Source organism: Miniopterus natalensis, chromosome X (assembly GCF_054644295.1).
Source record: "Miniopterus natalensis isolate mMinNat1 chromosome X, mMinNat1.hap1, whole genome shotgun sequence".
NCBI classification, from domain to species: Eukaryota; Metazoa; Chordata; class Mammalia; order Chiroptera; family Miniopteridae; genus Miniopterus; species Miniopterus natalensis.
Genome location: NC_142103.1, coordinates 20989465 through 21013240, shown reverse-complemented (window position 1 = coordinate 21013240; position 23776 = coordinate 20989465). Strand labels below are relative to the sequence as shown.

General features: G+C 40.4%; 1 protein-coding gene across 2 annotated transcripts in view; it reads right to left on the bottom strand.

Moving 5' to 3' along the window:
* The window catches only part of LHFPL1 (LHFPL tetraspan subfamily member 1), a 111780-nt gene that overhangs the window by 33999 nt on the left and 54005 nt on the right, over positions 1-23776 (bottom strand). Inside the window, exons 1-3 of one of the 2 annotated variants that reach the window (XM_016198042.2) lie at positions 22994-23124; positions 14183-14821; positions 3704-3802 (exon numbers count right to left, since the gene is read on the bottom strand). In XM_016198042.2, the coding sequence (XP_016053528.1) occupies positions 3704-3802; positions 14183-14564 (481 nt within the window). In that variant the 5' untranslated portion in view covers positions 14565-14821; positions 22994-23124. Of the gene's footprint in view, positions 1-3703; positions 3803-14182; positions 14822-22993; positions 23125-23776 lie in introns of those variants that run through there. The other variant, XM_087829271.1, reaches the window with a different exon arrangement.

Here is a 23776-nt window from a genome sequence, read left to right as displayed (position 1 = left end):
AGGTCCTTGGGGATGCTGATTAGTGCAGAAAACCATCAAATGACTATGTGTAAATCATGTCTCTAATTTTTTACTTTGTCATTTTACATTAATCAAAGTAGAATCATATCAACTCATTCTATGAGGCCAATATTATCCTCATTCCAAAGTCCAACAAACACATCATGAGAAATCTCCAGACCAATATTCCTAATGTATATAGATGCAAAAATCCTCAACAAAATACTGGAAAACTAAATCCAGCAAAGTATGAAATGGGCTACACAGCATGACCAACTGTAATTCGTCCCAGATATGCAAGGTTGGTTTAACATATGAAAATCAGTCAATAAAATTCATATGATCATCTCAGTAGGTGAAAAGAAAGCATTTGACAAAATCCATTACACTTTCATTATGAATACTCTTAATACAGTAGGAATAGATAGAAGGGAACATTCTCAATGTAATGAAAACCATCTATGGAAAAAAAAAACCACATAGCTAATATCAACACTTAATGGTGAAAAACTGGGGTCTTTACCCCTAAGATCAGGGATAAGACAAGAATGTTTTCTCTCACAAATTCTATTCAGTATTGCCCTGGAGGTTCTAGCCATGGAAACTAGACAAGGAAAATAAACAAAAGACACCCATATTGGAAAGGAAGAAGTAAAACTACATATATTCTCAGATAACATGATCTTGTATATACAAAATCCTAAGGACTCCACTAAAAATCATTAGAATTAATAAATGAGTATAGCTAGTTTGCAAGATGCAAGGTCAATATAGAAAAACCACTTGTATTTCTATATGCTAACAATGAACCATCCAAAATAAAATTAAGAAAACAATTCCATTTATAATATCTTCAAAAACAATAAAAATACTTAGGAATATATTTCAGAAAGCCACCAAAACTTGTATACTGAAAACTACAAAATATCATCGAAATAAATTAAAGATGACCTAACTCAATGGAACATTATCTCATGTTCATGGACTGGAAAACTTAATATTGCTAAAGTAGAAATACTCTCCAAACTAATCATTGGTTCAACACAATCTCTATCAAAATCTCAAATGCTTTTGTACAGAAATTGACAACCGGAACCTCAAATTCACATGAAAATGCAAGAGTAGCCAAAACAGTCTTCGTGACCTCGGATTTGGCAATATACACTTAAATATGACACTAAAAGCACACACAACAAAAGAAAAATAAATAAAATTGGTTCTCATCAAAATTAAATAATTTTGTACTTCAAATGATATAATCAAAGAAGTGAATATACAAACCACAGACTGGAAAAAAAAAAAAAATGCTTGCAAAGTATATACCTGAAAAGGGTCTAGTATCCAGAATACATAAAGAACTCTTTACAGCTCAACAAAACAAGGCAAATCACCCAGTTAAAAGAGGCAAAGATGCCCCGGCTGGCATTGGTCAGGGGTTAGAGCATCGGCCTGCGCACCAGAGGGTTGAGGGTTCAATTTCTCATCAAGGGCATGCACCTGGGTTGCAGGTTTGATCCCTGGCCCTGGTCGGGGTGCGTACAGGAGGCAACCAATTGATGTTTCTCTCTCAGATTGATGTTTCTCTCTCTCTACTCTCTCCCCTGCCCCCTCCCTTCTACCCTCCCTAAAAAATATCAATGGAAAAAATGTTGTCCAATGAGGATAAAAAAATAAAATTAAAATAGGCAAAGAATTTGAATAGACTTTTCTCTAAAGAAGATATAGAAATGGCCAATAAATAAATTAAAAGATGTTCAACATCATCCATAATCAGGAAAATGCAAATTAAAATCACAATTAGCTATCACTTCACGTTCATTAGGATATCTATAATTTAAAAAATGGAAAATGAGAATTGGTGCAGATTTTTGAGAAATTGGAACACTTGTATATTGCTGGTGGATATATAAAATGATGCAGTCACTTTGGAAAATAGGTTGGCAATTCCTCAAAGTCTTAAACATAGAGCCACCATTTGACCCAGCAACTCTACACCTAGATACATACACAAGATAAATGAAACTATATATGTCCCTGGCCAGGTAGCTCAGTTGGTTAGAGCGTTATCCTGATATACCAAGGACGTGGATTGGATCCCCAGTCAGGGCACATACAAGAATCAACCAATGAATGCATAAACAAGTGGAACAACAAATCGATGTTTTTTTCTCTCTCTCCTTTCCTCTCTAAAATAAAATTTTTAAAGCTATATACGCATACAAAAACATGTACACAAATATTCAAAGCAGTATTATTCACAATAGCACGAAAGTGGAAAAACCCAAGTATCTGCCTATTGGTGAGTAAGCAAATCAAATGTATCCTATCCATACAATGAAATATTATTCAGCCATGAAAAGCAGAAGTACAGATACATGTTACAATGCAGACGAACTTTGAAAACACTGTGCCAAGTAAAAGAAGCCAAACACAAAAAGCCAAATATTATATGATTCCATTTATATGAAATGTCCAGAATAAGCAAATCTTTATAGACAGTGCTTGCTGGGGGCTGGGCACAGGGGGAAATCGATAGTGATTGCTAATGGGTAAGGGATTTCTTCCTGGGTTATGAAAATATTCTGAAAGTATATAGTGGTGATGATTGCACAACCTTATGGATATACTGAAAACCATTAATTGTACACTTTATAAGGGAAAATTTTATGGTATGTAAATTATATATCAATAATGCTTTTAAAAGCAGAATTACAGGTCTAACAACCAAATAGAAGAAATGTGCTAAATCTTTATCTTTCTCTACCCCAGCTAGCAGGACCAGTAGCTTGCTTCCCTTTTCTTGCTTCACACTTGTTGTATCTTCTTTACAGCCCTTTCCTTATGTTTGTACAGTGAACAACTCTTCCTCCAAAAGTTAGTCACATGAAACAAAAGATAGTGTGAGGCAACAGAGAGAAATAGAAGTAATGGGGCATAAGCTAAAGGAGATGGGTGGCCTCATTGTTCCAAAGTTCTCTCCTACAATTGAGGATACTCAAGGAAATTTATACATTTCCCCTCTTACTCTTTTCCATCATGGTAGGATGGGAAAATATTTTGAAGTCTTCAAATTAGAGCCCAATCTACTCCCAACTCACAATAGTGAATTTAAGCCATTCTCAAGGAGAATCGGCAATCATAGAAGAGTCAAGAGCTACTTCTGTCACTCCTAATATTTAACAGTTCTTGCCATTAACATGCCAGTAACAAAGTAACAATGCCCATAACATGCCAATAACAATTCCCAATATTTGACCTAGGTTTTTAACGCATGATGTAAACCAAATTACCCTTTGTTATATCCTCAGTGGAGAGTTTGAAGAGATACTGTTGATTTGTATTTGAAAAACAGTACCTAGAAGGAAATACTAATAGGAACAAGGATTTTTTCAGAGGATGACAGATCATCAGTCTCCAAGCATTTGAAAACCTTCTGTAGATAGGGTTGCCCCAAACTGGTCACAGGACTCTTGGTAAAAGTACAGAAAGGGTGTGTAGAAACATAGTCAAGGAAGTGGAATCTATGTCCACCTCTTGTGAGTTAGCAAGGCCAGATGAGTCCGGTGAAGCCACCACTTCTCACAACCTACAACAGTGATAGAGGCTCAGGCAAGCACCACTAGCAAGCAGAGGCCTATTCAAGAGGTAAAGCACTTTGAAAAACAGATGAACCACCACTGCCATCCTGCTCAGGCCACCTTACCTAACTGAAATTGATTGGAGACATTCCCACATGTTTGCATTATCTCCGGGCTATTCCATCCCAAGGGGTATAATGCACAGCCTGAGCTTATCAGCAGCCCTGGAAAGAAAAACATACACACAGGTAGAAAAAATATCATAGGTTTCCTGTCACCCCAACATTCCCTCTGGATTAGCGCAGCTCAAATTCTGCCTCTTCTACTCAGAGTTTACCTCTCCCTTTTTATCCTAAATGTCTATAATACTACCAACTCAACAGGATATCTTTGCCATGCCATAGGTGGTAAGTTGTAGTAGGTAGTAGAGAGGATAACTTGTGAAGGGCAGTATTGGGAATTGAGACAGGCCAATGTAATTTTTGTAGTCAAAATGTTTTCAACAATGACTTACAAAGCTAAGTTGGACTCTCCAACTAGACTCCTCTACTATCTTGGTCTGATTTACAAGGAATCACAATGTAGAGACTACTACTGTTTTCTGAAAATTCAGCATTTTTGAAGAGTCAAGTAGGTCCCTAGTAGTTGAAGGTAGGTCATGAGCTCTGTAACAGAATCAGCTGCCATACTGAGATCTACAGAAAGCATACATGTGGCACAGGCTTCTCCTGGTGAGCAGGGCACCACACTTCCTCTTCCAGAAACACTTCCTTCTTCTAAAATCATTCCAAATTCATGCTAAACACATCTTTTTTCTTAACTTCCCATACCTTCCACTGTGCCCCTTGCCTTCATCTCCATTTTGTTTAGATCATTTAGTCACTACAGGGAAACTTTGTGGGATCTTAGTGATAACTTTACTATTCCAACCAGAAATACAAATCTGGTGCTTGCCAGCACTACCTTCTAAGGGCAACTGCAAAATCCACAGCTCTTGCTGCTGCCTAGGTTTACATTTTATAACCTCTGACCTCCCTACATCATGCCTTTGGTGACGGTGAATTGGGCCTAGCGTTAGCATCTGATACAAAACAACAAAATTTATTGGCTGGACAGTAATGGGTGACATGATAACCTGGCAAGAAGATATGATCTATGCCACTCTCTTGTTTCTGAAAGTTTTAATCAAGAAACATAGAAATACTGAGTTAGTTAGCAGATACAGAAGGAGTTGAGAGAAAAAAAACACCAGGAGATAGAATCAAGTCTGTGTCAAGTTGAAGCCAAGTTCAATCTAAAGTTATGAGCACACATAACTTCTGGGTAAGCTGAGAAAACTCATTGATAAAGGGAGAGAATACAGTAGTATGAAGCAGATATATTATGAAGGAAAACTCCATACTGCCCATTAAAGAGCTAGAAAGACCACAGTGCTTCCCAATGGCTTTTGAGTTCAGATTTTCTTATGTTATAATAAATTTCCTTTTCACTGAGAGATCTCAAGTGAGTCTCCTACTTGTACCCAAGAGAGCATAATTACAAGAACACAATACTTGAGTGCTACACCAAAGGGCATGGGGTGGCCACCTGCCACAAATGTGAATGCAGAAACTAACATTTAACACAGAACCTCTAGAGAGCAGATGTTTGGTCAGTGATGAATGAATTGCATATTTATAGGTTCTAGAGCTTTGGGGCTCAGCTGGACAGTGAAGGAAAGGCTGCTTCAGGGATTGCTGGCCTCACCTCTACTAATCTTTCTTCAATGAGGAAAATTCCATATATACTCTGAGAAGCTAATAAGCCCATTTTCCTTTCAGATGAAGCCTTTTGGAAGAAAATCTCAAGTACTCTCTAAGTTTGTCTGCAACATGGCTACCAGGTTTTTGTACTCAATGAGTCCAGAGAAAAAGACAAGGACTTTAAGAAATAGCAAGAAGCCCGGCCGGGCGTGGCTCAGCAGTTGAGCGTCAACCTGGGATCCAGGCGATCAGAGTTTGATTCCCGGTCAGGGCACATGCCCGGGTTGTGGGCTCGATCAATGACTCTCTCATCACTGATGTTTCTATCTCTCTCTCTCCCTTTTCTTTCCTCTCTCTGAGATCAATAAAGATATATTTAAAAAAAAAAAAAGAAAGAAATAGCAAGAAGCCTTTAAACAGGAAAACAGAGAGAACATTCTGACAGTGAGAGAGAGTTTAGTAACTAAAAAATGATCAGTTAAGGTTGGAAATTCCCTTCAGTGGAATGCTTAAGTTAGAAGGCATTGTTATCTGTCTCATAGTCTTAAAGGAAATGGCACTGGTCACTCAAAGACTTTTCTAGGCTCTGGAATTTATCCAGTGGCAATGGAAAAACACTTCTCTGTGTTGTTGTTGTTGTTTTTAACCACACAAAAAATGAAATCCTATGATATGAAGAAATATGAGCCAGAGTATATGAGCTCAGAGTTTGCACATAGGTTAAGGACAAAACTGGAGATTAAACCTAAGCCTTTTCCTGCTTCCAGTGTATGCCTTTTGAAGGAAGAGCTAATAAAAAGTGAGCTTTCTCACACAGATTAGGAAGAAAAGCACCCGTTTATGAAAGAACAGCAGTTCAGCTTTCCAACCTTCACATTCAAAACCCTGGAACTGGCATGAACTGTGACTTTTCAAGCAAGAAGTGCTGCTGGTGAAATGCCTTTCTTGACATGGCAGGGGGAACCTTCCATCTTCTTCAGCCCCCTTGCTCTTCAAACCTTACCATGCTGAGGAGCTCAGATCAGGGAATCCCTCCTCAAAGAAGCCTTTCCTCACCATCCCCAACTCCCAGGCAAAGTTACACAGTCTCTGTCTCTCTTCCCATTGCAGCCTGTGCTTACTCCTGTGATTAAAATATCTTGTGATATATATCTTTCACAACTTTTTGTTGTCTGTATCCCTCACTAGAGTGTGTGTTCCTTGAAGGGAGGAGCCATATTTATCTTCAACTATGTATCCTTGGTACCTGGTACATAATAAGTGCTCAATAAATGCATGTTTTGCAGTGTGCTCTGCCCACCTTACAGACAGCTTCCTTCACATGCACTACCCAAGCAGGAAGACTCCTGAAGGGGTCCCTATGGCAGAAATGGTAGATCATCCTAGATACCTGATACAGCAATACACCTAAGAGAGGGAAAGACCTTTGGAGATTATGTACTCTAACCCCTCTCCATTACAGGTGTGGATGTTGAGACCCAGAGAGGGAAAGTGATTTATCCAAAGTCACATGGTCAGTCACTGGCAACATTTTTTCTCACTAATCACAAAGATCATCAACCCTTAGAAGTTCTGTCCTTTCAGAGATAGGTGTCCAGAAATGACCACCTTTTGGCAACAATATCTCTAGCAGGTACTAGGAATCTTAAAGGCATTAGAATCAGAGAGACAGTACAACATGATGGGTTAAACAGGGTTGGGGAACATTTTTTCTACCAATGGCCATTTGGATATTTATAACATCAGTCATGGGCCATACAAAATCATCAGCTTAAAAATTAGCCTGCTATATTTGGTCAGACATTTAATTTATATTTGGCCAGACATTTAATTGAATTTATTGAATTTTGAGTCCCCCCTGCGGTTTCCTTGGCAGGGCCAGACCAAATGATTTCTTGGGCCCTATTCAGTCCACAGGCCGGATGTTCCCCATCCCTGGGTTAAGAGAACAATACTGTATTTTATACTTGAAAGTTGCTAAGAGAGTAGATCTAAAATATTCTCACTACACAAAAGGTAAGTATGTGAGGTGATGGATGTGTTATTAAACCTTATTGTGATAATTATTTCACAATATGTGCATGTATCAAATCATCATGTTGTATACCACAAACTTATACTTACATAATTGACATTGTTAAATGTCAATTATATTTCAATAAAGCTGGAGGAAAAAAAGAGAGAAAGAATGGGTTCTGTAGTCAGACTAGATCTAAGTTCAAATTCCAGCTCTGCCACCTGGAAACTGTGTGACTTCAAGCAAGTTACTTAATCTCTCTGTACTTTAGTTACCTCATCTTCGAAATGGGAATAGTAGCACTCTATATTACAAGGATGTTTCAAGAAGTAATATTCATAAAGTTTATGGCACATAGAAAGCATCTCAACAAAGATTGATATATTATTAAACAGTAGCCTTTCCCTATGGCTCCTCTTTCACTTTCCACCTATATTCTTCATGCTAATATTTTCCCTCACCTCTTTGTTCTCATAACAAATGGCTGGAAAGTGAAAAGCTGAATAGGGCTCCATTCAAAAGCTGCCTGGTTGGAGTTGTTATCTTTCAATGTTTCATAGGCACCAGGCCAGAGATCAGAAATCTTTGCCAGGCATGTCTTCTTTCCCAGTGCATGTGGCTCCATGCTCTGCCCAACCTGACTTTCCACTCCTCCCATCCCCTATCCTTCATCCTGCCTTTTAGACAGGTGAACACAATAGGTTGTACACATTCTTCTCGAAAACATTGGACTTGTAACTGACAGCTGATTTCATTACATTTGATCATAGTTGAAGAAAGATGCCCTGGAAGACATAGTTTAAAATATGTCACAGGGGAATTTCTTCTCCATTATATTTGTCCCCAGCAGTTCTCATCAATTTCAAATTGTGAATTGCTTCAAATAGCAACACAGAAGTCATTTACCAGTACCAGGCCCTACCATCTTCTGGAAGAGTGGGAGCTTATTAAAAATGTAGATTTGGGGGCCTCACCTGCAGGTATTTGATTCAGTAACTGCAGCCCAGTAATATGTATTTCAAAAGCACCCTAGTAATCTGATGCATCTGGTCCTGGTACCAGCATTTAAGAAAAACACCACTGAAAATATTAGGAACATGGGGATCTGGTGGCAAACAAAAATAGTTGAAATCCTGGCTCTGCCATGTATGAGCTGTAGCATTAGCTCCCACTTCTCAATGTGTCATTGCTAATTCCGGGTTTTATTGCCCCTTCAACCACGCATGCCCTTTGGAGAAGTCTACCTTCTTTTTTCTTTTTTTTTCAAATACTAGTGTTTTTATTTATTTTTACTCTTTTTTAAAAATATATCTTTATTGATTTCAGAGAGAGGAAAGGAGAGGGAGAGAGATAGAAACATCAATGATGAGAGTCATTGATTGTCTGCCTCCTGCACCTCCCCCCCCCCCAACTGGGGATTGAGCCTGCAACCCGGGCATGTGCCCTGACCAGGAATCGAACCTCCATCTCCTGGATCCTAGGTCGATGCTCAACCACTGAGCCACGCCCGGCCAGGCAAAGAGAAATCTGTCTTAACTACATAGGCTCAGCAGGGAACTTTTCTATAGAAAGGGAAAGTAAAGCCCTTTAGAGTGTACCATCCTCACTCCCTTACCGCACGTGTGCAGGTGACCATTTTGTTTCCCTTCCTCAACTTCTCCTTCCACAAGGATCTCTTTTCACAAATGTACCAAATGTTCTCCCCGAACATGATTGCTATAGTTTGAATTAACTTCTCTGACCAGAGTAGAAGCCCAGAGTTGGACACTTTACTCAGCTTCAGCCTTTGTGACAACCTCAGCACCAATACAAACCCTCAGGCACACAATCTCAAACAGATCTTGGAACCATACCTGCAGCTATATCCCAGCTGCCTTCAATGTTCCGCTGCAGCCAGAATTACTACTTCCTCATATGCAATAGCTGTATAACCGCTTCCCAATTGCACATTCTCAATTAGGCAAATGCCTAAATTCAGTCTCTGGGCAGGGAAAGTCCCCTCACTGGGTGTAACCATCCCCCTTCGTGCCCCTCCCCCCCAGCTGTTCACAAGTGTAACTTTTGAGTGGGCAGTGATTTTGTTACACACCCCACCCTATCCATAAATATCTGTCCAAAAGCGGTTATTAGTACTTTGAATTTACTACCCTAAGCAGAAGCCTAGTACAAGTTATTTTGTTATTAATTTGTTCAATTTATTGTTCTTGTAGTAACTTCAACTCAAACATAGTGGAAAATTTATATCTGCCCTCCAGCTATATCTCAACTTTCCCTTTCTGGGGATCTCCCCTACTCAACTCTCCCATTCCTTGTACCTAATATTTTCAGTCAGAGTTATAAGACAGTTTGCTTCTGCTAGAGACTTCTAAAGTAGATCAGTGGAGGCTTCACAGAGAAGTTGCATTTGACTTGTCCTTTGAGAGAGAGAGATATTTATGTTCAAGCAGACATGGAAGAAAAGGGAACTCCATTTAAAAAGCAACATTATACCAAAACTGAGCAGAGGTTCTCAAATTTTTATGTGTACTGCAATCTGCTAGGGGATCATAAATAACAAATCCAAGACAGTAGTTACCTTTACTGTGGGGACAAGGGAATATGATCAGGGTAGGAAGGAGACTTCAACTGTATTGGTAAAACTCTATTTCTTCAGCTGAGAGGTACATACATCAGAAATATTTCATACTATAGTTTCCAAAATAAATCAGCGTGAGAGGCTGTGTAAAATGCGGAGTGCCAGGCATCAGTTCTGATTCAGGAGTCTTACAATGACCCAAGGAATCTATATTAGCAAGTACCCCGGGTAATACTTATACAAGTGCTTCATGGACCACTCTGAAAAACACTGCAATAGCATTTTTCAGAGAGCCCAGATCCCTGAACCATATTCTCAGCTGTGCTTCAATGTGCTGCATGAGTCTTTGATAACAGGTTAACTTCTTTGAAAACCATTTTCCCAAACAGAAAGCCACTTTTATAATCCTTATTCAGCATGGTAAGGATAAGTTAAATGATTCATGGTGAAACTCTGGAGGACTTTCCAGGAAATGAATGGTTTCCAAAGAAGATAATGGTTTAGAGAAAAATAGTACCCTTTCCTTGACTCAAGTTCTCAGTGATCTGTTTACAGTGGCAGTTTTCATCTAGCTTGAAGCATGTAGCATTAAGACCATACATGGAGAAAAACACTGGTGCCTGTCTGAGTGTATTAAATTGTATATATATAAAATCTCCAGGGTGGTGGTTCTCACTTGGGTTGGAGAAAGGGAACACAGCATACACATCAGAGTCACTAGGGTGATTTTTCAAAACACACAGCCTTTCACCTTTTGTTGTGTATATCAGAATGGGAAAGAGGTCTGGGGAGTTGTAGAGTCCACATTTTTTAAGCCCTCCAGGTGATTCTGATACATTCCCTACTCTGGAAAGATTCTTGGCCTCCCTCAAGTAATCTGATCCAAGATCTTACACTTCTTCCTGCCAAGAAGTTCCTTATATTTATTTCTCACCTATTTCTTCTTTGTTTAGCTCTCACTGAAGATAGAGGATAATTCACAAGTATCTTATATATATGTACACAGGAGAATGTGAATAATGATCCTGTTCTCAGGGGCCAGTGGCCAGCTGGTTGGAAACCTCAGCATCCCCAGGGTTGAAATAATCTCCTGGCCAGATGTTTCCTTCACTGGTTGGAGCAGGGCATGAAGGTCCCAGTGGAAGGCTCTCTGGACCCTAGGCTTGTCCAGCTGGATCAGCTGCAGGTGGAGCAAATGGGACCCATGGGCCTCATCAGGTCACCTTGCTGAGTATGACTCAGTCAAGCAGATCTTTATTTCTTCCTGTCTCTCCCACTTCCCACCGCTCATCTCTGTGGGAAGCTGCCAAACTGGGGAACAAGAGTGAGGTAGGGGGAGGAGATAGTTCTTAATGGATACTCCATCTCTTCAGTGGTTTGGGGTCTGGCAGAGATAAACCAGACCTGAAACAAATTGGCTCCTCCCCTTAATGTATTTCGGTTAATGCACCAGCTGCCGAGAATCAGCCAGGCCTGCAGCAACAAAATCAATTCCCCTCAGCTGAACAACAAGTTCAAACTAAACCCCCACAGCTCTTTTACTTGCATCTTTTATCCATGGCGCTCAAAATGCTGTTCAGGCTTGGCTATCTGCCACTGGTAGAGCCTGTCTCTGAGGGGTCAGACCTGAGATCTCTAAAGAACCTTCAGTAATGGTCATGTGGCAAGGGACTCAGAAAATATGATATATCCAAGCAGTTTTCACCATCCCTTCACACCTGATGCAAATTTAACAGGCACAAGCTTCTAAAATGTAGGTGGTAATGATTGTTAGTTGGTTGGTGTTTGGTGTTACAGATGTGAAAGCTATGGAAATTTAGCTATCTGTCCAATATCATTCCCTTGCCCAGAGAAAAATCTTACAGCACTCTTTGGGTCGTGACTCTTTCCATGACTACTGTCAAATGGCATTTTATTCTTGAACTTTAAAGACCCTCATCTAAGTGTAAATACTGTGACCATGTTCATATGAGCAAGGATCAATGAGGAACATAGAATGGCAGAATCATGAGACAGAAATGGTACTATTTTGACTTCCCCCATGTGACACCTACACTTGACTGAAGTTCTTCCCCACTCAGTTCATGAGTATCTAAATCTCCATTACCTACCTACATCTCTTCTCAACAATTTCCTTTTAGTTTCTAGACCTAGGAGGTGGAATCAACTAAAATATGTTATGTGGCAAACCATAAAGATTTTGTAAAAGGCTCAGCCAATCCCAAGATAGGAATGCAAGCTGGGAGTAGGAACCACTGTTAATTCTTAGAGTCTGATGGAGGCTATTGCCACTGAAATTCTGATTCCTAACAGTTAGCACTTTTTCAGTCTCTGTCAGAAATTCTTAGAAATGCAAGTGAGGTTAACTTGTCACTCTCAAGTCAGAAAAGAAGATAACTCGGGATGTTAACACCCTTGAGTGGAAGCCTGGAAGAAAAGGAAAGGATGTGAATGAATCCAGCTCTCATATGTCCATCTTATCCCAACATTCACTGGACATTGCCTTAACATGTGTACATTCTTCTTACAGTTATTAAAAACCTGCTCTGTGCCTGGCACTGAAGTGAGCCCTGGAGCTATAAACATGAGTTCCAAGGACCACATCTTACTCTTGACAGGTAAGTGAAAGGTGAGCCTGCTTAAGGTTCATCTGTGATATCCAGAGAGCCCCACAAGGGGATCAAGTAATTGGCTTTGATTAGCCTTAGTAATTGTTTCTATACCATGGTTTTCAAGGGAAAGAAAGAAACAATCTAATGATTTTCCAGTGTGGCCAGAAAACCATTAGTAAAGAGTGGACAAATTTAGAGATAAGGCAGACTAGAATATTAATTCAAATTTTAAAGTTTTACAATGAATCTGAGGAAAGAGAGGACCTGAAAAACATCACCTTAACTGTGATTCAATAAAAAGAATCTGATGCTTTTCATAAGCAGACCAGGAAACCATGATACCTTAGCTCAGGGCTTCTCAACCTCAGCACTATTGATATTTTGGGCCAGATACTTTGTTGTTGGGAATGGGCAGCTGTCTTGTCCTTGTCCACTGTGGAGTATCAAACAGCCTTCTTTTTCTTTACCTACTGGAAGCCAGTAGCACTCTCCTCAAATTGTGATTACCAATAATGTCTCAAGAACATTACTAGTTGTCCCCAGGGAAAGAAAGTGAAAAATCAGCCCCTGTTGAGAACCACTGTCTTAGCTCATCACTACCATATCATCCCAAGACCACCTGAATGCAGTCATTGGGATCTGGCCTATCTTCCCAGTGAACAAATTCAAGGAAAGAAAGGAAGTGAACACAGGAAAGGTCACTGTCATTTGCCCATGGTCACAGGGCAACTTAGTGGAACAGCCAGAAGTGAGGTCCAAATTTCTTGGCTCCAGTCGCCCACACTGTGCTACTGAGATAATAATAATAATGAATTTCAAAACTTGATGAGCAACAACAACACACTTCAACAATAGCTTTTATCAGCACTTTTTCCCAGTACCTCAACCAGGTATAAAATATAACTCACATGTACATATATAGTTTGCCTATCTGTTTAAACTTGCTTTTTTACTTTATACAATTCAAATTAAACTGCTCCCATTGCCTTCTTGCAGGTTGACATTTTGCATTTGGTCTTTCCTAGCCCATTCGTACAGTGGCAGCATCCCCAGTTTACCTGCACTAATTTAGAGGAAGCTTGGATGAGGGAAAAGATAGATAGTATGGGACAGGACCATAAGAAAGCTGGATAGACTGTTAATGGCTACCAGACAGGGCTAGCCTTACATGTGGGCAAAATAAGCAGTTATCTGCAGTCTGTTTGGCACCTAGCATTTCACTTTAAAGATGTATTTCTTTATTGAGGATTTCACATTAAATTCTTGTTAGTAATTAGCACTTGTGTGTATCGGGGCATTTAAAGATCAAGTTTATTTTGAAGCAGTAATACTAGAATACATGTTGCTGCCCCTGGAAAGTAGACCTGGATGATATTCTTAAATAGACACCCTGCAGGCAGAAGAAGGTGATGAAAATAGAGGATAAAAAGCACATATCAACTGCCTACTAACCAATTTTGCTGTGAATAAAAGCGGGATGTCGATTACACTTTACAGAGTCCTAGACTGTTGCAAACAATTCCCCTTTTGTAGCCTTAAAGATGGACATAGGGGAGGGAGGGAGAGTAGATTTCCCATAAGGTAACATTTCCCATTGCCTTCCCACCTCCCTCCTCCAGAGTTCCCCAGCCTACCCAATCCCACCAACACCGTCTTACCTCCCACAAACTGCGCTGCTCCCATGCAACGTCCCATCATTCTGGAGATAAGCTCCTCCATGCAGCAGCCCAGAACTGCAGCCAGTGCCACCAGGAGCAGGAGAGCACAGCCAGCACCTGTCACCACCGTGCACATCTGCCAGGCAAGGCTTGGAATAGCACTGAAGCTGGCATAGCGCCCACACTCTTCCACCATGATCAGACTGTCCCCCTCTCCCCGCACAGGGTAGTTGCATCTCCGGAATGTGCTGAAGGACACTGGCTTCCCCAGCTGGGATCCAAAGAGCCAGTATGGCAGGAAGTAACTGGTAGAACTGGCCACAGCAGTAACAAGGGACAGGAAGGCCCAGAGGGTCCCCACCACTGTCAGGCTGCTCCTCATGGTCCCAGGTTTCTCTGCAGGTATGGGGAGATGAGTTGGGTCACAGGACCAAATACAAAAAGTTATCACGTAGGCTCCATCAGCCTATTTTTCATCTGTCTGGCCAGTCCTGGGGCTCATTCATGTGTCACTTGGCCCTTGCTTCTTGATAAAATTATTCTCTCAAGGACCATTTGGGTCCTTATGGGATTCTGCTTTCCAGCACTTTTTCCATCATTCCTTCCTTCCACCTGATTTAGAGTTCTATGGTCTCTAGGCTGCAATGAAAAAACCATAGAATTGAATTAGTGACTTCTCTGCCAACTCAAATGCAGCCTGATCTGTCAGCTTTTAACTCTTGACATCCAGCATGAAACAAGTGGCTGTTAGGGTGTGTATGGGAAGCCCAAATGAAACCCAGGCTGCCCAGAGAGACTCCAGCTTCCCAAGGAATGGCCTTTCTGACTTGGAAGCCTAGAAGGAGGTGATATCTCAAGAGGGTCAGCAACCAAGTTGTTTTCAGTGAGAAAAGGAAGAAGGAAGACCACTCACAGGGTCTGCTCTTAATATAAGGGAGAAGAGGGAAGAAAAGCTCACTATGGAGTTGCAGGATGTGCTCATTTGACCTAGGTAGGATGTGCAATAGTGCATTCATGTTGACTTTTCACAAGGATGCATCAGCCAGGTTGAAATGGGTAGAATAAAAAAAGGGATGCTTAGTCTCACACTCTATGCTTATTACTGAGTAAACACCATTCAGCCACTTTGTTGTTGTTGTTAATCCTCACCTGAGGATATTTTTCCATTGATTTCTTAGAGTGGAAGGGAGAGGGAAGAGCAAGAGCAAGAGAGAGAGAGACATTGATTGGTTGCTTCCCATACGCACCCTAACAGGGGCTGGGGATCCAGCCTGCAACAGAGGTACGAGCCCTTGACCCGAATCAAACCCAGGACCCTTCAGTCAGCAGGCAGACACTCTAACCCCAGAACCAAACCAGCTAGGGCACCATTCAGCCTCTTTCTCCCAAAATCAAAATGTAAGGCAACTTTCTAACCAGTGAGAGTTGTTTAACTCTAGACTGGTTACTAAGAAAAGCTGCCTCTTCTTTTCCTTAATATAATCAAGAAAGCTTCTCATTTTTCTGAAATAGATCAGGTACCCCCTGCCTGGCAGCAGGAATATATAAGTAGTTACAGGGACCTTGAAAGGTGACTTTAGAACAAGTTACCTCAGATTTAAGATGCTGAGAGTCTTTTTAGATCTAATCTCCTCAGCCCAGCTCACAAATGGCTTTCACAGTCCTCTCTGTCAAAAATGAACCACTTTTCCTCCCAACTCCATTAATCTGCCATTGTTTGCTGGCCTGATTCTCGATTAGGGCGGCCAGAGACCTCACTACAGCTTGATGACAGCACTGTGAATGTCTCCAAAAGGCAAATGGTGGAGTATGTCTCAGAAGATTCTCCATGTTTCATCATTACTGGTTAAAGTTACAGGTGCTGGGAGGGGGGTTCAAGGGTGAGAGACACAAGACAAGAAAAGTATAGGAAATGACTCTACGGGACCAATCTGTGACAGTCAGGAGCAAGCAGGAATTGTACTCAGGGTCTCAGGGACTGTGCCCAGCCATGATCCCTTTCATAACCACTATCATACAGTGCCGGGCACAGAGTAGACACTCCAAGTCATGTTTATTTAATGAAACTCATTTCATAAAAGCATCCAATTTCCAGACTGGCAAGGACCTTAATGAATCACCTAATTCAACCTTCTTATTTTACATATGAGGGAGTATGGCCCGGTAAAGCGGGAAATGATTTCTCCCAAGTCACAGAGTAAGTTAGCAAGCAACAACAGAATAAGAAACCTGATCTGGAGATTCCTAGGCCAATACTTTTCTACCACACAGTGCTAGGCCCCCTCCCCCAATCAGTTACAGATGGGATTACAGAGAGGAAGTGATTTACCCAAGGGTAAAGGGCTAGTGAGATACACAGGCCAGACCACAGCCCAGTTATTTGAGTCTTAGTATAATGTTCTATTTTCACTACATTGCAATTCCTCTCCTGATACACATGTATTGTGTGCTATGTGCTTTGTGCTGGAAGGGAGCAGAGATCATAAATTGCAGGTGCTTACTTTGGAATGTTAGGGCTTGGGAAGAAAGTGCCCTGAGCTGGGCCCCTGGGAATGAGGCTTTGTGCAATAGAGTGGGGGGAATGAGAGAAAGATGTGATGAGGGATTGAAAGTTAACAGGAGGAGAAGTGAAACTCGTTATGAGTAATTGCTGTTGGAAAGCAAGTATGCTTGGCCACAATGAGGTAATGCCTCTGCTTGTTATAGTAAAGTGGGTAAGATTATGAAAAGTGCAAGCAGCCCTCTGTTATGGACTCATTTCCTAGTGAAGAAGCCGAGGCTAGAGAATGAGAGGAAACAAGCTGATAAACATCTGCGGCTGCATCATCATAGTTTCTTCCAAGCCCATTTTTTTCATGTGTTCTGCCCAACAATCTCCTTAGGTTGATAAGCAACTTATTACCCCCAATTTACAAATGAGAAAATTGAGGGTCAAAAAGCTAAGTGACTTAACCTAGATTACCCACTGATTCAATGGCAGAAGCCATCATTTCCCACTTCTTCACCTGCAACCTTCCCCCATATTCTGCTTCATGACCCCAAAAGTATTACAATTAAAAGCTTCTATGGTCTCCCACACAGGATTTAAAAAAAAAATGTTTAAGGATGGGAAAAGAATTAGAGGGTAAGACAGGGATGGTAGGAGGAAGGTCACTTTCTCTAAGCAGTGTATAAACCAACAGAACAAGAACATAAGTTGTTTCAAGCTCAGAAACTGCAGTTAGAACTAACCCCCATATGTCCTTCATGAATGTCATCACCTTGAGATCAAAAGTCCCAGTATGACAACCAATAGAAAGGCAGAGAACTTAAAGAAGAGAAAGGAACTATATCAGTAAGTAGTATTTAGACTGTACTAGAAATAAGAGGAGGGGTTCTCACATAAGATTATCATCTGCGACAAATCGAACTATTTAAAAAAAAAACAATACTTTATTGATACTTTATCTATTGGATAAAAAAGATGCTATATATATACACACACACACACACACACACATATATACATACATATACACACACACATATATATGCACACATATATACAACAGAATATTATTCAGCAGTAAAAAAAGAATGAAATCTTGCCATTTGCAACAACATGGATGGACCTCGAGGATATTATGCTAAATGAAATAAGTTAGACAGAGAAAGACAAATACCATATGATTTTTACTTATATGTACTTAAAAAAAAACAAAATAAATGAACAAACGAAACAAAACAGAAACAGATTCATAGATATAGAGAAGAAAGTGATGGTTGCCACAAGGGTAGAAGTGGGGAGATGGGTGAAAAATGTTAAGGGAAATAAGAAGTACAAACTTGCAGTTATAAAATAAGTCATAGAGATATAATGTACAACATAGGTAATACAGTCAATATCCTAATTACTTTGTACCATGACAGATGGTTACTAGACATATTGTAGTGATTACATTATAAGGTATATAAATGCATAATCATTATGTTGTACACCTGAAACTAATATAATAGTGTATGTCAAAAATACTTTAATAAAAATATTACAAAACTACCAACCACTGTCACCATAATTTTATTTTTAAAATGGTATTTTTAAATGGTATTTTAAAGTCAAGATTTGGGAAGGCAGAATCACAAAATTCAATTTAAATTAAATACATTTAGCTTTAGAAAAACATTGATTTTCAAAATTTAAATGAAATACTTTCACATCAGGAAAAACTCATTTGTACTTATTTCATTTAGGACTAGGGTGACCAACCATGCCGGTTTGCCTGATACTAAGGAGTTTCCTGGGATGTGGGACTCTCAGTGATAGAACAAGGAATGTCCCAAACTTGAATGAGTTACTTACCCTATTTAGGACTAGAGGGGTGGTGAACCAGCACCATCCATGGACAGCAGGTTGAAAATCACTGCCACAGATAGTTTGTTAATGTTCTTTCTGCAGGTCTCAAGCAGTATAAAGTTACAAGTGACAACGGAATTAGACAATGGAGGGATAAAGCCTGTAGATTTTGAATGTAAACCTTTGTAAATCATAGACTTGACCTCATGCAATAAAGGAAGAGATCTCAGCGATCCAATGGCTCAGTATTTTCTGGAAACAAAATGGGCCCCAGCCCAGCTTCCTCTATGGCTGGATAGAGAGGTAATGGGCTGTGCGGAGTCTGTGCATGCACATTGCTACATGTTCACATATGTTGGATAGAGAAGTGCATTCAAGCAAATGCTTTTAGTTCCTGCATCATATGTGATGGAGTAACTTCCTTTTTTTTCTCCAAAGCAATCCAAGTTCATTCCCAGGAACTAGCCAACTCTTTGCACTCACGTAAATAAAATCACACATAATTCTGTACTTCATTCTATCTTTATTCTTCTTGTATATTTTGTATACACAATAGCTTTGTTTCCCTGTCCTGGAATGTCTAGCTACCCTGGATTTCGGAAACCAAGAACTCAACATGGTGGTTCTGCTAATTGTCCCAGTAACGAGGCATTGAAAGAATTGTTATTCACCCTCTCTCGTTAGTGTTACATGATCCCTCACCCTTTAGTTTTTCCATGTCCTAAATGGGTCACATGTCTGTTTCTGAGAGGGTTATATGAGATGCAGTGAATGTGGCTAGAAAGTTGTAACAACCAGGGTAGAAACATGAAGTCTGTTCTGAATTTATTGTCCTTACTAAAGACTGCTGTTCACTACTCTTAGAGATATGGTAGTCATTCTAACACAGATCACGGCTAGAGATCACTTCAAACTATATGAGTCAGGAAACCCACCTAAGCTGTAGATGTCAAATGGTTGTCTATAATGTTTTTAAAGGACTCTAAAGAAGACTACATTTTTTTCTCAGTAGTTTAACAACTCTCATTGTCAAGAAATTACTTGTTATATCTCATTTTAAACATTTTCTGCTGCAATTTATGGCCAATTCCTTTGGTCAGGTCCTCAGATGGAATGGAGAATAGGTTGGCCACTGTCCTCCAGATGAGAGCCCTTCGTCAACTCAGATTAGTGGTGGCTTACTGTTGGCACTTTTTCCCCAAAATGAGCATTCTAACTCTCCCTGCAATGACTCATTGCCCTGTCTTTAATCATTTGTTCTTACCTTTTCACTCTTGTGTGTACCTACTCATTATGGGCACTTACTTAGTATCAGTAAAACTGGAAACACTGCTCTTATATTTTTCTTGGTGGAGAAAAACCAAATTGTTCCTCTACCTCATCTCCTCCCCAGTCCCTACAGAAGAAGACTCAAAATCCTTTTGTTCCCACTTGACCTTGCCATACAACTTCTGAGTTAAGGAAAGCAATACCTTACTAAGGGTAATAGGGCCCAGGTAAAGCATCCAGTGAGTTAATGACCAGAACATGAAGTGATCAGAAAGGGAGTCTCTGATATGCAGCTGCTGAGGGAAACATGGCTGCAAGAATACTGGGTTCAGACTGGTCTTCAAGGAGCCACTTTGTTGTCACTGATTTTGGCAAAGAAACATGAACAGGCTTTTCTACTCATGCCCCCATATAGTGTGCATTGCTTACATGCCAACCCTGTTACAAATACATCATACTCAGTGTTGAGACTTCCCTAGGAAATGAGAAAAATAAACAAACATATATGTTTCCAGTGTGTAAACAGGGTCCTGTTTCAGAAAAATGTCTCTGCCCAATGTGACTCTTTGTATCAAGTTGGGTATATAAGCAGCCTGACCATTCTAGATCATTATGTTTCAGACACAACTTCAAAAAGTATCTATTACCACTTCCCAATCATTTTCTGCCACCGGAGTCCCTCCGAAGTTTCTCCTCCTCTGTATATCTTCTCAAAGAGAGTTGCTTCAGGTTATCCTATGCCTGATATCATATCACAATGTAGCTACACCAAGGCCTTTATTTCCCATTTGCATCTCTGTGGCTTGAAGAAGATCTCACTTTATTCAAGCTTTATTGAGGTATAAATGTTATATGAAAAAATGTACACATTTAATGTGTACATCTCACTGAGTTTAGACATATGCTTACATCTGTAAAACCATGACCACAATTAAAGTACTAAACATATTCATAACCCTTAAAAAGTTCCTTGTATTGTTTTGTGTGTGTGTGTTAAGAACACTTAACATAAGATCTATCTTCTTAACATATTTTAAAATGCACAACACCGTATTGTTAACTATAGGCACAAAGTTGAACAGAAAATCTCTAGAATTTATTCAACAGCCTAACTGGGACTTTACACCCATTGAGCAACAATTCCTCATTTCCCTCTCCACCAAACCCCTGGCAACCACCATTCTACTACTCTCTGCTTAAGAAGACCTCACTTTTAAGCTAAGCCTTATCTATCTTTCAAATTCCTCAGCCTTAATGTTTTCTATCCTCTTTCTAAGTTTCTCCCTCCTTCCCTCCTCTTTTATCCTGGAGTATAAAGACTGGTAAAACTAGCTGTGCTGAGTCTGTTCATTTATTTATTCTCATATTTTCATCCTGAGGTGGGGATGATCACAAGCAGTTTAGGCATTAAAACACAAGAATCAAGAGAGTAACTACAGAGAGAGGACCACCAAGTCATTGACAACCTAGAAGGTCAAGTTGGCCAAGCAAAGACAGAGAGAGCCCATAAAAAGAACCTGTCCTGACCTATTCCCTTGCTCCAGAGTCTGAAGTTAGAAAAGTAGGGATTAGAATGATTTCTCTAAATTTCATATGAGCTTCTCCATTCCTTGAAAAAAAAAAAAATGTTCATTGAGCTCCCCATCTGCCTTCTGCGTTGAAAAGTAGGGTGCCAATTAGAGATCTTCATCCTGGTTATTACTCTGAATTGACAGGTACCACCATCTTCAGTGCTCAGTTGATCGGCTAGGAGTGTCATACCCTATACCAGTTAGAAACTACTCCTACAGGCCCACTCTGGCAAGACATTGTTAATCACTATCAACAATGGGCTAACTGGTAAACCATCTGCTCGCACATTTAGGCTCTAGCCCCAGCCCTGCTACTGCTGCCCCAGCAGTCCCTTTAACCATGGCTTCAACATGGAATAAAATCCCATCACAGCTGGCCACCTCCATTCAGTGAATGTGGCAAGCATAAGAAGAAGGTGGGCTGAATGCTTCTCCAACCACTTCAACAGACATGAGAGGCAGCATGGCATATTAAGAGTTTTTCAAAATGGGAGCTCTAAACCCTCTGTACCAGAATCACCTTCAATGCTTATTCAAAATGCAGTCTATTACACAACTCCTCAGATTCACTGAATTAGAATTTATGGGATTTGCATTTTTTAAAAATCCTCAATTGATCCTGATGGGAACTAATGGTTAGAAAATACTCTTTTAGAAGAAAAGAGTTCAGATTTTGGAATCAGATCTGGGATAGAGTCCTGAGGTCTGTCCCTTATAGATTCTATGAACTTGAGAGGATCGCTTAAAACCTCTGAGGTTCAGTTTCATCTATAAAATGGAGATGATGGAATGTAAAGTTCAAGTGAAATAACATCTGTGGTCTACCTAACACTAGGATAGTTGTAAATTCTCCTTCCTGCCAGAGAAGGCTCCATTCTCCCATAAGTAACAGAGAAGACTTGAAGTCACCCAAAAAGTAGAACATCACTCTTCTCCCTTCTCTTTCCCCAAACACTCTCTAAGTAATTTTTCTTCACTCTTAGTCTTCTTTCTGCTTTCAGTTTTCCACCACAAAATGAAAACACTTGGCCCAGTGTTTTTTTCAAGAATGGATTTATAGTTAAACTATCTCAGGTTTTCTGGAAGTCATCATGCTTGGCACATAGTTAAGAATTCACAAATATTTACTGAGTGAATGCAGTTTTTATTTCCAGCCCTACTGATTTCAACATCTGCATTTCAGTTTAACGCCATTACCCCATTTCAGTCTCATTGCCCCAGTTTAGGCAAGTCTAAAAGATCAACCCAGCACATCAGCAAACCAGATCCACCTTTACTTCTACAGACAAGTCAGAATAAAATCCCTCCGTCCACTCCCAGAGACATGCACTTCCTCTCCTCAAGTTACAAATTCTTCTGGGGAAACCAACTAGCATTTAACCCTTAGGTCCTCAAACTATGTCAATCTGAAATAGGAATCCAGCCCTGATTCCGCTTAGCCTCTGTGCAAACAACGAACTATGAAGAAGGAAAAAATGTACCAGGCTGCCTTTGGGAAGAAACAGCTTCTCCGAGCTGTGAGATGAAAGGACAGGAAGCCCAAGAAAGGCAAGGGAGGAGGGGGGTTGAGCAAGGGGAGAGCAAAGCAGTTTTTTATCCAGCTGTTTCAATTGCATTTGGCCCAAGTTGCAAATTTACCTTCTGGCCACGAAGGCTGATTGACTTGTTCCCTCTCTTCGAACTCAGATCTGAGAAACAATTTCTCCTTACAGCTTGTCAGAAGGGGATGGGAATCCCAGCTGCTCTTTGCAGAGATGCCTGAAAACCTTTCTTTACCTTTGGGAGAGAGGGGCGGAGTCCAACCTAATGGGAATTAACTCCAAACACGCTGGAGGCTTCAACTCCAGCCTCAGACATGCAAGCACTTGAAGTAGATTAACAGTCACTGAGTCCCCCATCTCCATCTTCACAGCTGCTAAGTCATCTGTCTGTGAGTGAGTGAGTGAGTGAGTGAGTGAGTGAGTGAGTGAGTGCGCACGCGCACACAGGGGCGCCCGCACTTGAACTGCAAGTTCAAGTCTCACTTCTTTATCTGCTTCCCAAACTCCTGCTGAGGCTGGGTGGAAGGGGGCAAAGGGGAGGGGAGAATGGGGGACATCTGTGATAGAATCAACAATAAAAACAGAACCACTTCAGGTGTTTAGGAGAGGAACTTGGGATCCAGTCAACTTGTTCATGTCATTTTTAAAAGGGTGATTGTGGTTGTGTAACAAGTTACCCCTAACTTAAGAGCTTAAAACAGTAAACATTTATTCTCTCCACAGCGAAAACATAAAATTAAATTAAATTTAAAAAGTGAAAAGATAGTAGCAAAACACAGACAACAGTGTGGTGATGGCCTGGGGGTGGGGAGTGGGTGGCTGGGTGGAGGTGGGCAAAGGGGAAAATAGGGAACATCTGTAGTAGTGTCAACAACAAAAA